The sequence below is a fragment of the Magallana gigas genome, chromosome 7 (genome assembly GCF_963853765.1).
Source record: "Magallana gigas chromosome 7, xbMagGiga1.1, whole genome shotgun sequence".
Classification (NCBI taxonomy): domain Eukaryota; kingdom Metazoa; phylum Mollusca; class Bivalvia; order Ostreida; family Ostreidae; genus Magallana; species Magallana gigas.
Genome location: NC_088859.1, coordinates 51,094,570 through 51,107,564, shown reverse-complemented (window position 1 = coordinate 51,107,564; position 12,995 = coordinate 51,094,570). Strand labels below are relative to the sequence as shown.

The 12,995-nt window shown below is 36.1% G+C and overlaps 2 protein-coding genes across 3 annotated transcripts in view; both read left to right on the top strand.

Moving 5' to 3' along the window:
• Positions 1-8,434, top strand: part of LOC136269826 (uncharacterized) — a 27,559-nt gene extending 19,125 nt beyond the window's left edge. The window contains exon 5 of the transcript XR_010707370.1: positions 8,019-8,434. The gene's annotated coding sequence lies outside the window, so the exon portion shown is untranslated. The remainder of the gene's footprint in view (positions 1-8,018) is intronic.
• LOC105323152 (transient receptor potential cation channel subfamily A member 1) overlaps positions 1-12,995 on the top strand; it is a 24,509-nt gene extending 11,514 nt beyond the window's left edge. For both annotated transcript variants that reach the window (XM_034457061.2, XM_034457062.2), the window contains 10 exons: positions 239-428; positions 2,806-2,922; positions 3,274-3,440; positions 4,341-4,401; positions 5,099-5,167; positions 5,559-5,732; positions 5,855-5,923; positions 12,007-12,120; positions 12,220-12,338; positions 12,545-12,995. In XM_034457061.2, coding sequence (XP_034312952.2) covers positions 239-428; positions 2,806-2,922; positions 3,274-3,440; positions 4,341-4,401; positions 5,099-5,167; positions 5,559-5,732; positions 5,855-5,923; positions 12,007-12,120; positions 12,220-12,338; positions 12,545-12,686 — 1,222 coding nt within the window. In that variant the 3' untranslated portion in view covers positions 12,687-12,995. The remainder of the gene's footprint in view (positions 1-238; positions 429-2,805; positions 2,923-3,273; positions 3,441-4,340; positions 4,402-5,098; positions 5,168-5,558; positions 5,733-5,854; positions 5,924-12,006; positions 12,121-12,219; positions 12,339-12,544) is intronic.

The following is a 12,995-nucleotide window of genomic DNA, read 5'->3' as shown; positions in this document are numbered from 1 at the left end:
GTCCAAAAAAATTAGAAAGGATCTTAATTTTAGTCATCTTTGTCATTTTCTCTCTCCGTCTTAATAATTTCTATTCCATTCTCTATTTAAGCATTACTTGTCCCCATCGACTGGTTTCAATCGACAACTAGTTTTGAAACCTCTCTCTCTCTCTCTCTCTCTCTCTCTCTCTCTCTCTCTCTCTCTCTCTCTCTCTCTCTCTCTCATGTCATTAACAGAGTGTGTGTATTTTATACAGGAAGAAGTTTGGCCGCCTGGTGTATTACTTTGATGTGACCCTATTTCTAATGTACCTGGCCCTGATTAACATATACTGCATTACAATGCCCAAGATCACCACTAATCTTCTGGACAATGTGCGCAGGTGCCCAATATTTCTGACCACTGACCAGGCTCAGAACCAGACGCTGGTCGACCACCTGATACAGGTACTCTCTACCACATACAGGTACTCTCTACCACATACAGGTACTCTCTACTACATACAGGTACTCTCTACCACATACAGGTACTCTCTACCACACACATGTACTCTCTACCACACACAGGTACTCTCTACCACACACAGGTACTCTCTAACACACACAGGTACTCTCTACTACACACAGGTACTCTCTACCACATACAGGTACAGGTACTCTCTACTACACACAGGTACTCTCTACCACACACAGGTACTCTCTAACACACACAGGTACTCTCTACTACACACAGGTACTCTCTACCACATACAGGTACAGGTACTCTCTACCACATACAGGTACTCTCTACCACATACAAGTACTCTCTACCACACACTGGTACTCTCTACCACACACAGGTACTCTCTACCACATACAGATACTCTCTACCACACACAGGAACTTTTAACCACATACAGGTAATCTCTACCACATACAGGTACTCTCTACCACACACAGGTACTCTCTACCACACACAGGTACTCTCTACTACACACAGGTACTCTCTACTGCATACAGGTACAGGTACTCTCTACTACACACAGGTACTCTCTACCACATACAAGTACTCTCTACCACATACAGGAACTCTCTACCACACACAGGTACTCTTTACCACACACAGGTACTCTCTACCACACACAGGAACTCTCTACCACACACAGGTACTCTCTACCGCATACAGGTACAGGTACTCTCTACTACACACAGGTACTCTCTACCACATACAGGTACTCTCTACCACATACAGGAACTCTCTACCACACACAGGTACTCTTTACCACACACAGGAACTCTCTACCACATGTCACACAGGCTCTACTGGGAATCAATTCTTATGAATTAAGACATATCGCCAATAAAGTACGAAACGCCTTCATCAGAGTAACTGATTAATTATACATTTGGTATTTAAATACGTGTGATATGATGTCTGAAAGCTATGAATTTTACCTGATAAATAATTATTGAGAAATAAATTAAAAACATACTTTTGATTTTGATAAACCAGCCCGAAATAGCAAAAATGAGAGTGAGGTGGTGGACACTCATTGGCAGATCCAAGTTAGTGGGAGCATCACAATATATACTTGCAATGAAATGATATTGAATGATTACCTAAAGAGTGAATATATTTACTGGGAACTTATTTTAGGTATTCATAGAACTTTGACAAATGTTGAATAAATAAAATGCGTCAATTCGTTTCTTGAATGTGCGATTTTAGTTTTGATGGATAAACTCTTGCAAAGCACAACCTCTGGTGAGAAAATCGGATAGAACTTTCCATAACGAAGTAACCAAGGACGGGAGTTGACAGGACGAGTTCGGCAAGCATCGCAGGCTGATAACTTGGATAGGCAATCTATTTAGAGAGACGACGCACTAAATACTTACTCACTGGTTTGAAATTAAATAAAAAAAGTTTGCTATTTGTCCAGTCAGCTGCAGCAAAAAAATTCCACGTACATGCAGTGGAGTCGGAAGCAAATTGAAAGTGGGGGGAGGCTAGACTTATAAAAAAAATGTAGACAAGCAAAAAAGGGGTCTTTATTATTTTCATTTTTGACTGCTCCTCTAAATATCCAGCTAAGCTGTACTTATTTCAATTTTTGGGAGTTGATTTTTAATCAACTCTCCTATGCAGTCACTCGGACAAACCGAAAGTGAAACAGTATTTGGACCTCAGCACAAATCATTGCTCCTGACAAGACTTAGTTTTTGAAAATAATTGATGAATTCGATGTAATGTATGCTAAAGCATTGTTTTTCAAGGAAACTTATTTACAAATACTTTAAAAATAGTCAGATTTTAAATGGTACGAACAATTTGAATATTTTTTGTAGTCGTATGTATTCCTACGCCAGAGTTCAATATAGTCTCGTTCAACTCGACGCTCGGCTGTCTCCGTAAACCTTTGTTGGAGATTTACGGTGTCAGCCGAGCGTTTGGTTGAACGAGACTAGAGTTCAATATTGCTTGGATCCATACAATTCTCGAGAAATATTTCTACCACTGATACATAGTTTGATTGAATTAATTTTATCTTTAAACATTATTTAACATGATTCATATGGAGGTTTCTCGACATTCTAGTCGAAAAAGTTCAAAAATTCATAGTATAAAAATATGCGTAATTCAAATTAGGAACTACGTATACATGTACTTGTCATGCAAAATAACAAATCATTGAAAACATCGACAAAATCAACTCCCGTCAGTTCTTCAGTACTTTGATTAAGAATACGTTTTCATTTTAATGGATAAAATTTCATTCCTGCGCTTGCGCGGGTAATCATCTAGTGTAATGTGATGCTTGATATATTACTGTTTGTATTATAGAATGGCCAGATTTCTAACATCCTTATTGACACCCTGGAGCTGAGAATTCTAATGGCGTGTTTATCAACCGTCATGGTGACTTTCTACGTCAGAGAAATCGTCAGCATCTATGCCAGGGTAGTGGTTCTTATGAAAAATTTCTTTATAATTACAACTACATAGTTGTTTTGAATCTTTCGAATTGAATAAATGCAAAGTTCTATTAAACTGTCCAATTGCTTTGACAAATCATAACTCTACACTTAGCTTGATTTCTGTATATTGATCAGCCGGATTTAAAAAAAAAGAAGAAATTATGCAAACAATGGCAAAACTATAACACTGCAAGTTGTGTGTTCATTAAATGCTTTTGTCATTCTTTTGTCCCAGGTATTTGAAATAATCATTAATGATGTTCTTTGCTCCAGCGGTGCTTTTTTGGTTCCTAACGACAGACAATTGTAACGATGGTCTCCCTTTTTTCCCTAGCGGTGGCAGTACCTCCTTAAACCGTTCAACTACGTGACACTGGTCATGTTGTTTGGGACCTCCGCCACCTTGACCCCCATCGGATACATCCCGTGTGAGGATCAGTGGCGGTCGGCCTGGATCGCTCTCCTGTGTGCTTGGATCAGCCTCATCTCCATCCTCAGGGCGTGAGTCTATTGACACGACTATCGTCAAGGTCATCATGCCCTTACCTTGACCTTAGATGTATTTATTTTAAACAAAGATTTGCTATCATCAGTTTGAGATAACCTTGAAACTAAGATTAGTACATGACATGTACAAATTTCCCCAATCAGTGCCAACGAATGGTTTCAAATGTAAACCTTTAAAGCTGCTTTGTCCGATTTTTTTGTAATTACAGTATCAAATTTTTTTTTCATACAAATCATTTATCCTAGAAAGTTATGGACTTTCTCCTATTTACACCAGCAGAATCAGTCTCCTTTCAAAGTTAGAAATATTCAAAGTAAATAAAAATAATTTCTCTTTGGGCAAACGAAAAAACAAACCAAAATGCATCACGGGAATGTTTAGAAAAGGAAACCGCTTGGTTTCGTCCCCCGAATGATTGGGGTTATTCAACCCGCATGCTATGCATCGATTGTAAAGAAAGCAGACTTTGGAAATACTAGCGAACGAAAGGTACACATGTTTATTTGTAATTTGTCTGATCATTTCCGAATCGACCTTTATTTAAAGCGATGTCAAATTCGTAATACAACCATACCCGTCTCGTCGTCAGGGGTTAAATTTAACATGAGGCGAAATAACGCGGTATCTTTTAACGTCGTTTGTTTTGTTAGCAAATTTTGTACGTATTTTTCTTCATTGAAATTTGGCATAATTGACGGGTATAACTACTGCAATGTCTATTATTATACATATACTAAGCATAGCCATCGTTTAAAAGCGTGCATAAAATTTGATATAAAATCGGACCAAGCAGCTTTAATTTCAGCCAAGGCCGCTAGGCCATAATTACCATACACTCAATTAATTTTATAGTATACATGCAACTGCTTAAATATGCGTTCTTTTGCATTTAGTTTGGACGTGGTTGGAATATACTTTGTTATGTTGGAACAAGTATTCAAGTCCCTGGCCAAGGTATGGTCTGTTGATTATCCGTTTGTTTGTTACGCAGTTATCCTTGTGTATTAGTAATTTAATTAACACCATTATTTTGAGAATAGGACAAACATAACCTTCATCTACACGATGATAAAGGCTGTGTCACAGTCAGTCATGCGCAGATCTAAAGGGGGTCAAATTCAAACTTCTTCAATTTACATTGTAAAATTACTAAAATTATGCCTCGGACCCCCTAATCGTCCCCCGATAAAGTCAAATGATTTAAGGTACCTCACTACACCTACACTTATACTTATTAAGACACTCCGTCACAAGATGGCAATTTAAATGTTTTGTTAAACTGTTTATATCGTTCGATTGGGTTGTATAGCGTCGTAGTCCAGTGGTTAATGTATTGGGCTTCTGAACAGCAGATCATGAGTTCGAATCCACCCGGAGATTTTGTTCATGTTAACTTAATTAAATTTTTGAAAATGTAATTTTTCATCCAAAATTGCACATTTTTTGCATATTAGACTTAACAACTTCTTCTCCATTATGATATCTATTATAATCAAGTAAATTTTTCTGCTGATTTGAGAAAATATTTCACGGTGTAGTGAGCCACCTTAATGACTGGCTGACCCCCTGGAAAAATGTTCTGGATCCGCGCATGCCAGTCTATTGTTTTCTAAAGAGAATATATATGATTTCTGTTGATCTCTTTCCTTAGATTGCCGCTGTTCTTGTGGTCTTCCTACTTGCCTTTTCCCAAGCCTTTTATATTACTATGGCCCAGACGGTTTGTAAAATATGTCTTCTACCTTAAATTTTTAGCTTATATTAATTACATTTTCGTTGATCACCTCGGTCACATAGTAACAGCGTATAATGTTATATTTAGCCTAGATGTCATCTACGCTACTACTACTAGTTACAATTAAAAGTGTAAAGATCAGGTCGAGCATGCTATATAGTATAATATATTTAAGATTCATGCAGTACAGAATCATATCTCAATATAATATTATTATACACAATTCGCTAGTTTAAGAATAATAAAAATTAAGCCACCAATAAAATCTATTATAAGTTCCGGTAGATTGTGCCTGATGTTGTGCCATCGCTGTGTTTTTTTAAATTATATATACTTTATTATATTGTTTTGGTCATCGCTGTGGTTTACCTTACAGCCTGGGTTTCAAAATGGGCAGCCCTACCCCATCACAGTCCTGGCCATGACCCTGGGGGAACTGAACTTTGTGGACAACTTTGTCAGTGGCCTTGACCGCACCTTCTACTACGACAACCTCACCCTGTTCATTCTATTCGCTATGATCATGCCCATCTCTCTCATGAACTTGCTGGTATGTTCTGATTGTTGCTGGACTGAAATAGAAGACATGTGCATATATTTGTTGTATCCCGCTCCCTCGCGGACCAAACCATATTGTCCATAAGTGTAGCGTGTTTTGTGTTACTGATATAGATCGGTGTGGCGGTGGGGGACATTGACGCCGTACAGAAGAGGGCGTACCTCGTCAGGCTGTCCATCCAGGTAATTAAGAAATGAACTCATTGTCTACCAAAGTTATAAGAGTATAACCTAGATTTGGCAGTTTACGCTTTATAACCCGCGAAGCGGGTTACAAAAAAGCGTAAATTGCTCCAACCAAGGTTATACGAGTATATTTACACTTGCAAATGTTTTCCCTTATATAACACTGTTTGAGCAATCCGCTGTTATTTCTGCATAACATCATTATGGGTCAAGAGGTCAAAGTAGCGCATGAATAATATAGGTCACTACTTTTTCTATGTACACAAACTAATCAACTTGTGCTGAAACACACCTATTAGATATCGTAATGAAAACATAATTTAGGCATAACAAATAAACGTATTTGTATTTTGTTATACGAAGTTTTATTCATTCATTCTCATAAAAAATATAACATTAATTGCGGGGATAAATGATTCATGTTAGATAACACGTTAGGCATGTAAACAGAATGTTTATGGTTCGACATCGTAACGAGGCGTTCTTGAAAATTACAATCGTAATTTGTCAAAGGAGTTAATTCAATTAAAATTCATTTCTGATTTTATTACAAGCCTCAGTCAAAATTGCGAACGCAATATTACAGACCTTTCGTGTGAAGTTCATTCGCGGATCACGGTCAAATATAACTCCTTGTGTCTTCTGTCCGATTTGTTCCGTAAAAAGAACATCGAAGTTAAAATCGCTTTCCATTATATTGTCGGAGGAAATCATTATGCTCTTGAATCTGATTCTGCGATAAATTTCCTCCTGAATATGCCTAAGTATACTCTAACTCAACTTTCAATCGCTTGTTTTCAAATTTCTAACCGCTCTGCGACTTCAACACAGGTGGTACTATTCCGCAAAGCTTCAATCAGTTTTTTCAATTGTACAAGTGAATTTTCTTTTCTGTTTCCCTTTTTAATGATAAAAAAGTGTTGTCTCCTCAAAAGTAGGGTCATATTCATTTATCACAATAATAAAATGCTTGCAACATTGTTGCACTATTTTTTGTTACGTCATTTTAATCGAAGCGGCTTTCTAGGTCATCACAGAAGAGGAAGTATGGAGCATTGTTATTGTCATAATTTGCAACAAATGTAAATATAAGAAATAAGGTATCATTTTTGGATGTCTATCGGGATATAGATACGGGTTGGTACGTGATCAAATCTTCCATAAAGCCCTTCGGGCTTTATGGGATTTGATCACGTGACCAACCCGTATCTATATCCCGATAGACATCCAAAAATGATGCCTTATTTCTTAAATAACTTGGGTATATACATGTATTGAGTTCATCCCTTATAGTTTAATTTTCTGTAATTTACTGTACAAATTAAGTGCGTTTTACTTTAAAAAATTATTTTAATTTGTTCAAAATTCAATCGTAACGTCAAAAGGATTAGTACGTTTTTTGAAGTCGGTGCATTGTGACGTGCAAACAAGGTTATACTAATTTAACTTTAATTGGGAGTTGATTTTAATCAACTCTCCTATGCAGTCACTCAGACAAACCGAAAGTGAAACAGTGTTTGGACCTCAGCACAAATCATTGCTGCTGACAAGACTTAGTTCTTGAAAATAATTGATGAATTCGATGTAATGTATGCTTAAGCATTGTTTTTCAAGGAAACTTATTTATAAATACCTTGAAAATAGTCAGATTTTAAATGGTACGAACAATTTAAATATTTTTTGTAGTCGTATGTATTCCTACGCCAGAGTTCAATAGGGCGCGCTTGATTTTACCAAAAGGTGTACGTACACCGTGTACACTTTTGTAAATCAAGTGCAAAGGTGTAGCTTTTTTACACCGAGTCAGGGGCATGTGTTGTTGGGTGTAGCACTGAGTCAATACGGCGGACGAATGTTATGATGGAAACTTGGAAAATGATTTTAAGTAATGTAACGGATTAAAAGTCGCATAAAAGTTGTCGTTTGTATGAAAGCAATTAAATTTGAAAAGTGTGTTTATTTTATTGCATTTATATCAGAAAAAAACAATTAATTGTCGCAGAACAGCAGATTCTTTGTTAAAACTGCACCCTTTTCTTTCATATTCATTCTTAAAGCTGAACACCGCTCGTAAATAGGCACCGGCACACAGATACCTGGTATATAAACCCTTCGATTTCGTTACACCCGATTGCACACCTGAACCTCGTGGCCGACATGTAGTATTCCTTTCGTGGTCTTTAGATTTTATGCATTTTTTTCTTATCTTATGTTCATTTTCTGTTCGTAAATAATGCATTGACCAATTTATTTGATTTTAGTATTCTCCTGGCTTCAAAAAGTGCGTAAAATTTGATAATTTCATCGCGACCGGGTAACACGGCGAGGCAAAATGTACGTCCACACAGGTGAGACCTCTACAGCGAAGTACTTTGAACTGTTTAGAGGTCTGTCCCTTATATAAGGGTTGTAGGGACAGCAGTGATTAAAGAGAAATATGGCGGACAGTGCCTATTTACGAGCGGTGTTCAGCTTTAACTTCCCTAAACCATGTACACTACACTATTGAAGTGGACTTTATATACAATACAAAATTTTTACACCGGTGTATACCGGTGTAAACCAAGTTAAGCTTAATCAAGCGCGCCCTTAGTCTCGTTCAACTCGACGCTCGGCGGTCTCCCTAAATCCTTGTCGAAGATTTACGGTGTCAGCCGAGCGTTTGGTTGAACGAGATTAGAGTTCAATATTGCTTGGATCCATACAATTTACGAGAAATATTTCTATCACTGATACATATATAGTTTGATTGAATTAATTGTATCTTTAAATATCATTTTACATGATTCATATGGGGGTTTCTCGACAGTCTTGTCGAAAAAGTCAAAAATTCATATTATAAAAATGTGCATACTTCAAATTAGAAACTATATGTCCTTGTCATGCAAAATAACATATCATTGATTTTAAAATAAATAAACATCGACAAAATCAACTCCCATCAGTTCTTCAGTACTTTGATTTTTCTATCCAATCAAATCCCGCGTTATAACCAGAATTAAATTATTACGGGCCGCCAGGAGGCGGTCCGTTATTACCGTCTTCCTTGGAAGACGGTATAAAGAGTTGAAATAATTTACAGTCTCCGGGCTGTGCACTTCCTCTCCTTTGTGATTGGTAAAAAATACATGATGTGAACATTTACATTTATTTCATTGGTTGATATACTGTTCGGCACAAGGGAGATAATTTTCTGATGATCGATTTTACGTACGACTTAACAATTTTCGTAGATTTCAAATCCTAAAAAGTGAGAAAACGAAAGAACAATAAAAATGACTCTTAGTGAAATTCAAGCTTTCATTTTTCTGTCAACTAGTTGAAAGCAATATTCTGTAACATCTCTTGAAATAATTTGTTCTTTTCTTTTTGTTTTGATTATACAAATACCAATGAAATTTGATACGGTATGGCTAATAGTTTGTATATTAGATACGGAGAAACTAATATCAGTAAAAAAAAAAATATCAGTAAAAATGAGTGATACTGAATGCAGTTGTGTTAACTTTGATTTTACTACAGTAATACAACCCTTCCTAAGATCTCTTTTTACCTACTACAGTCGATTTCAAATAAATAACACGGGGTAAACAATTTTCAACAAACAATTTTTAAGAACGCACGCTTAAAAGGCACATATTTAAAAAAAAAAGTTCGGCACGCTATTGCATGGAAAAGAAGGCGACATTTATATAAAAAAAATAATTAAATTGTCTTTGATATCTTATTGCTGTTAAGAGTTTGCTCTAAAGACGGTAAGCTTTTTTTAAAAGCTAAACTTGTTTGATATACATTTAGATATTGTAACTGCGTTTCTGCGGGATAGTTGTTTTTTTTTATAGAATTAACATAATGCTTTTTTTAATGAATTTAAAGTAAATTTGCATGTAGAAATATGTTTTATTCCTTTAAAAAATATTACTGGTACTGTACCAGTTATCGGCTAAGACCAGTTATCGGCTAAACTGAGAGTTCGGGGTTATAGCACGCGGCTATCTGAGATCCTCTGTTTTGAATAAAGAAAAGTACGTTTGCTTGAAAACTTTCTTGAATATGTTTTAAACATGGGCTAAAACGATCATTGTTTACCGCTGATTTACATCTTTGCACTTTCAGCAGTGAGGGAAGTGACGTAATATATTAAAAAAAGAATATAACCCCTTTGTGATACATTATCATTTCCCTTCTTTGATTTGACATATAATATCACTACATATAACACGTAGAAACAAAAGGAATTCACTAAATTCTGAGAGATTCATAGCGCAGTTGAACGCCTGATTGCACAATATTATGAATTGAATAGTCTACGATTTTGTGTATTACCGTATGATACAAATGTAACAAACGAATAATTTTATGAGATTTGTTTATGCATCATAACCCCTACGAACTTAAGTCTGACCCCAAAAGGGGCATAATTCAAATTACATTTTGCAGAGTATCAAATCAACATGTACAGGGATTTTACTATGTTATTATCGCGAAGCCGATAACTGGTACAGTAAATCGTAAAACATGGCAAATTCTCGGAGTGCTAAAAAAGCACACAAAAAGATGTTTTGGGTTCTAAATAATGATTTAACCTAACAGGTGCATAAACAAGGATTATACCATTTATAGCATGTCAAGTTTAATTAAAAAATATCAAGAAATAAGGAAACACGAAAAAAAAACGTTAAATTTTAGCCGATAACTGGTACAGTGCCAGTACACATTTTTTGTTTTACTTGTAAATGTATAATAGGTCATAGACTGTCGTGTTAGGTGCGTTTTTATCGAGACTATAATCTATTCGGAAAATTTGGGAGTTTTTCATTCTTTTCAAAACAGTGTATCGGGATCGGTATACGGGACATCCTTAAAGACCTGAAGTACTAAAGACCTGAATGTCATGAAATTTTATATAAATGATATATTTGATTCATGAAATATCAATTATTTACGCAAAAATATGAAAGACCTGAAAATTTGAGCTGACCTTATTTTTAAAATACTTTTGAGAACCTCATGCAATTACATTGTAATTACGCATGATTATCTTCATAAACTTAAGTGTATTTAAGATTTATAATTCCATTTAGGAACAAAAAATTATCCGGCTTAATTTTTACCCTTAAAATTGTGCAGTTTCTACCGGATGAGCATATGATCTTAAGCGTACCTTTAAAATAATCCATTTCTATTTTATTATGAAATCATATAACCTAATGCATATAGTTTTAATTCAATACAATGCAACAAAAAATAGAAATGATTTGAAATACATAATCTCTAAGAGAATAATGATGAGTTGAACTTTGTATTAGAATACATACAAATCAATGTGTTCTCCTATACTTCATACTATGGCAATGGTCATACAATTACCGTTAGAAATGCTAACGAACTCGATTCTTAATAATAATAATAATAGTAAAATGTAAACTTCAAAACGTGTTGCTGAAAATATATTAAAATTTACCATAAAAATGAGTAAACCAACTCGTTATTTTCTTCTCTTTGGTGTGTTTTTATGTAAACAATCAATGATGATTCATACAATAATTATTTTCTGCGGCACATTTGACGCTTGCGTCAATATATGCTTTCTTGTTACATAATTGTGATATAATTATCGTTATCATAACATATATATCACAAAGTGATGAATACAGAAGTTAGATGTACAGTAATACATGTACCTATACTCCCATTTATAAGACATATAAATTAATCTCCTTGCGAGACGACGGTGACTGTAGAACCAGTTTAACAAGAGCTTAGACTTTGGGTAGTTATGTCAAATAGCAATGTGACGTAGGCCTGTCTATTTCATTGTTGGGCAATTAGCCATGGCTCTTTGAAATCAACAAGATTTGTTTGGCTTTTGAGCTAAAACTACGCAATTGATGCATATTTTGCTTGAAACTGAGTCATTTTAGACTTGCTTTGACGCAAGGAATAGATAGCTACACCCTACTGAAAGTCCAAGGACTTGTTAGAATGGTTCTATATTTCGAACTGTTGGCTTCTACTCGTATGTCTACAGTTATCATTTGTAGACACATAGTTATCAAACTTTCAACTGTTTTCTACAGATTGACTTCATTACCAACGCAGAGAGAACCTTTCCAAGATATTTCCAGAGAAAGTTTCATAAAAAGGAACATGTGATCACGCCAAATAGCAACATGAATTCCAGATTCAATAAAGTAAGAAATTTTAAAGGAATTATTCATTCTGTATTTCATGATCAATAAGCCACTCGTTCTTAAAAATGATTTCAACATACTGTCGATTTTTTATTAAAGTTCTACAAGTTTGTGTTCGGGGTGAAGCGGAATACCGGGGCATTCATCAGTGAGGAGAAGGATTACGTCACAGAAACGGTCCAGCAGCTGAAGGAGGAGGTCCGGGCCACCAGGCGGCAGTATGTATCCACACTTCCTGTTTGTCTGGAAGTCAGTCTTCAATCACGTTGTCCGTGTTTACATAGAATCTGTCTGTGTTTAGACTATAATAACATTGTGTTTGTGTATTTACTAGTCTGTGTGGTGATTGAGTGGTGTCTCTGTTATCATTGTATCTGTCTGTATGTCTGTGTGTGATTTATCAATAGTGTATCTTGTTTTATAGACTTGCACAGTCCTCCGCTCTCCAGAAGCAGGCCCTGGATCTGATGAAGCAGATGTGTGACCAGCTCCAGGTCACTTACACCCTGGACAACCTGTCAGTCACCGACTCGCACCGGCCCCCCACACGCGGCAGACCCACGTAACCCTACCCCACCGGGGACCACACAGCTCTCGCATGATCCACCACCTTTAGAAACACCGCAGCTCTCGTGGAATCTCACTCGCCATAGATCAATGGCCATTCTGGGGGAAGCTACTCTGGAATAGAGAGTTCCTCTCCACTCACGAAGACACGCCCTAGTGGGAGCTTAATAGATACTTGGTCTGCAGAAAGTCCAGATAAATACTCCAATCTTGTGTCCATTTTGTTATCCACGTCAAAGACATTTCCATATTTTGTGGACCGAAGTTTGACTCTGTTCATCTTATTGAATGAATATTTTAGACATTTC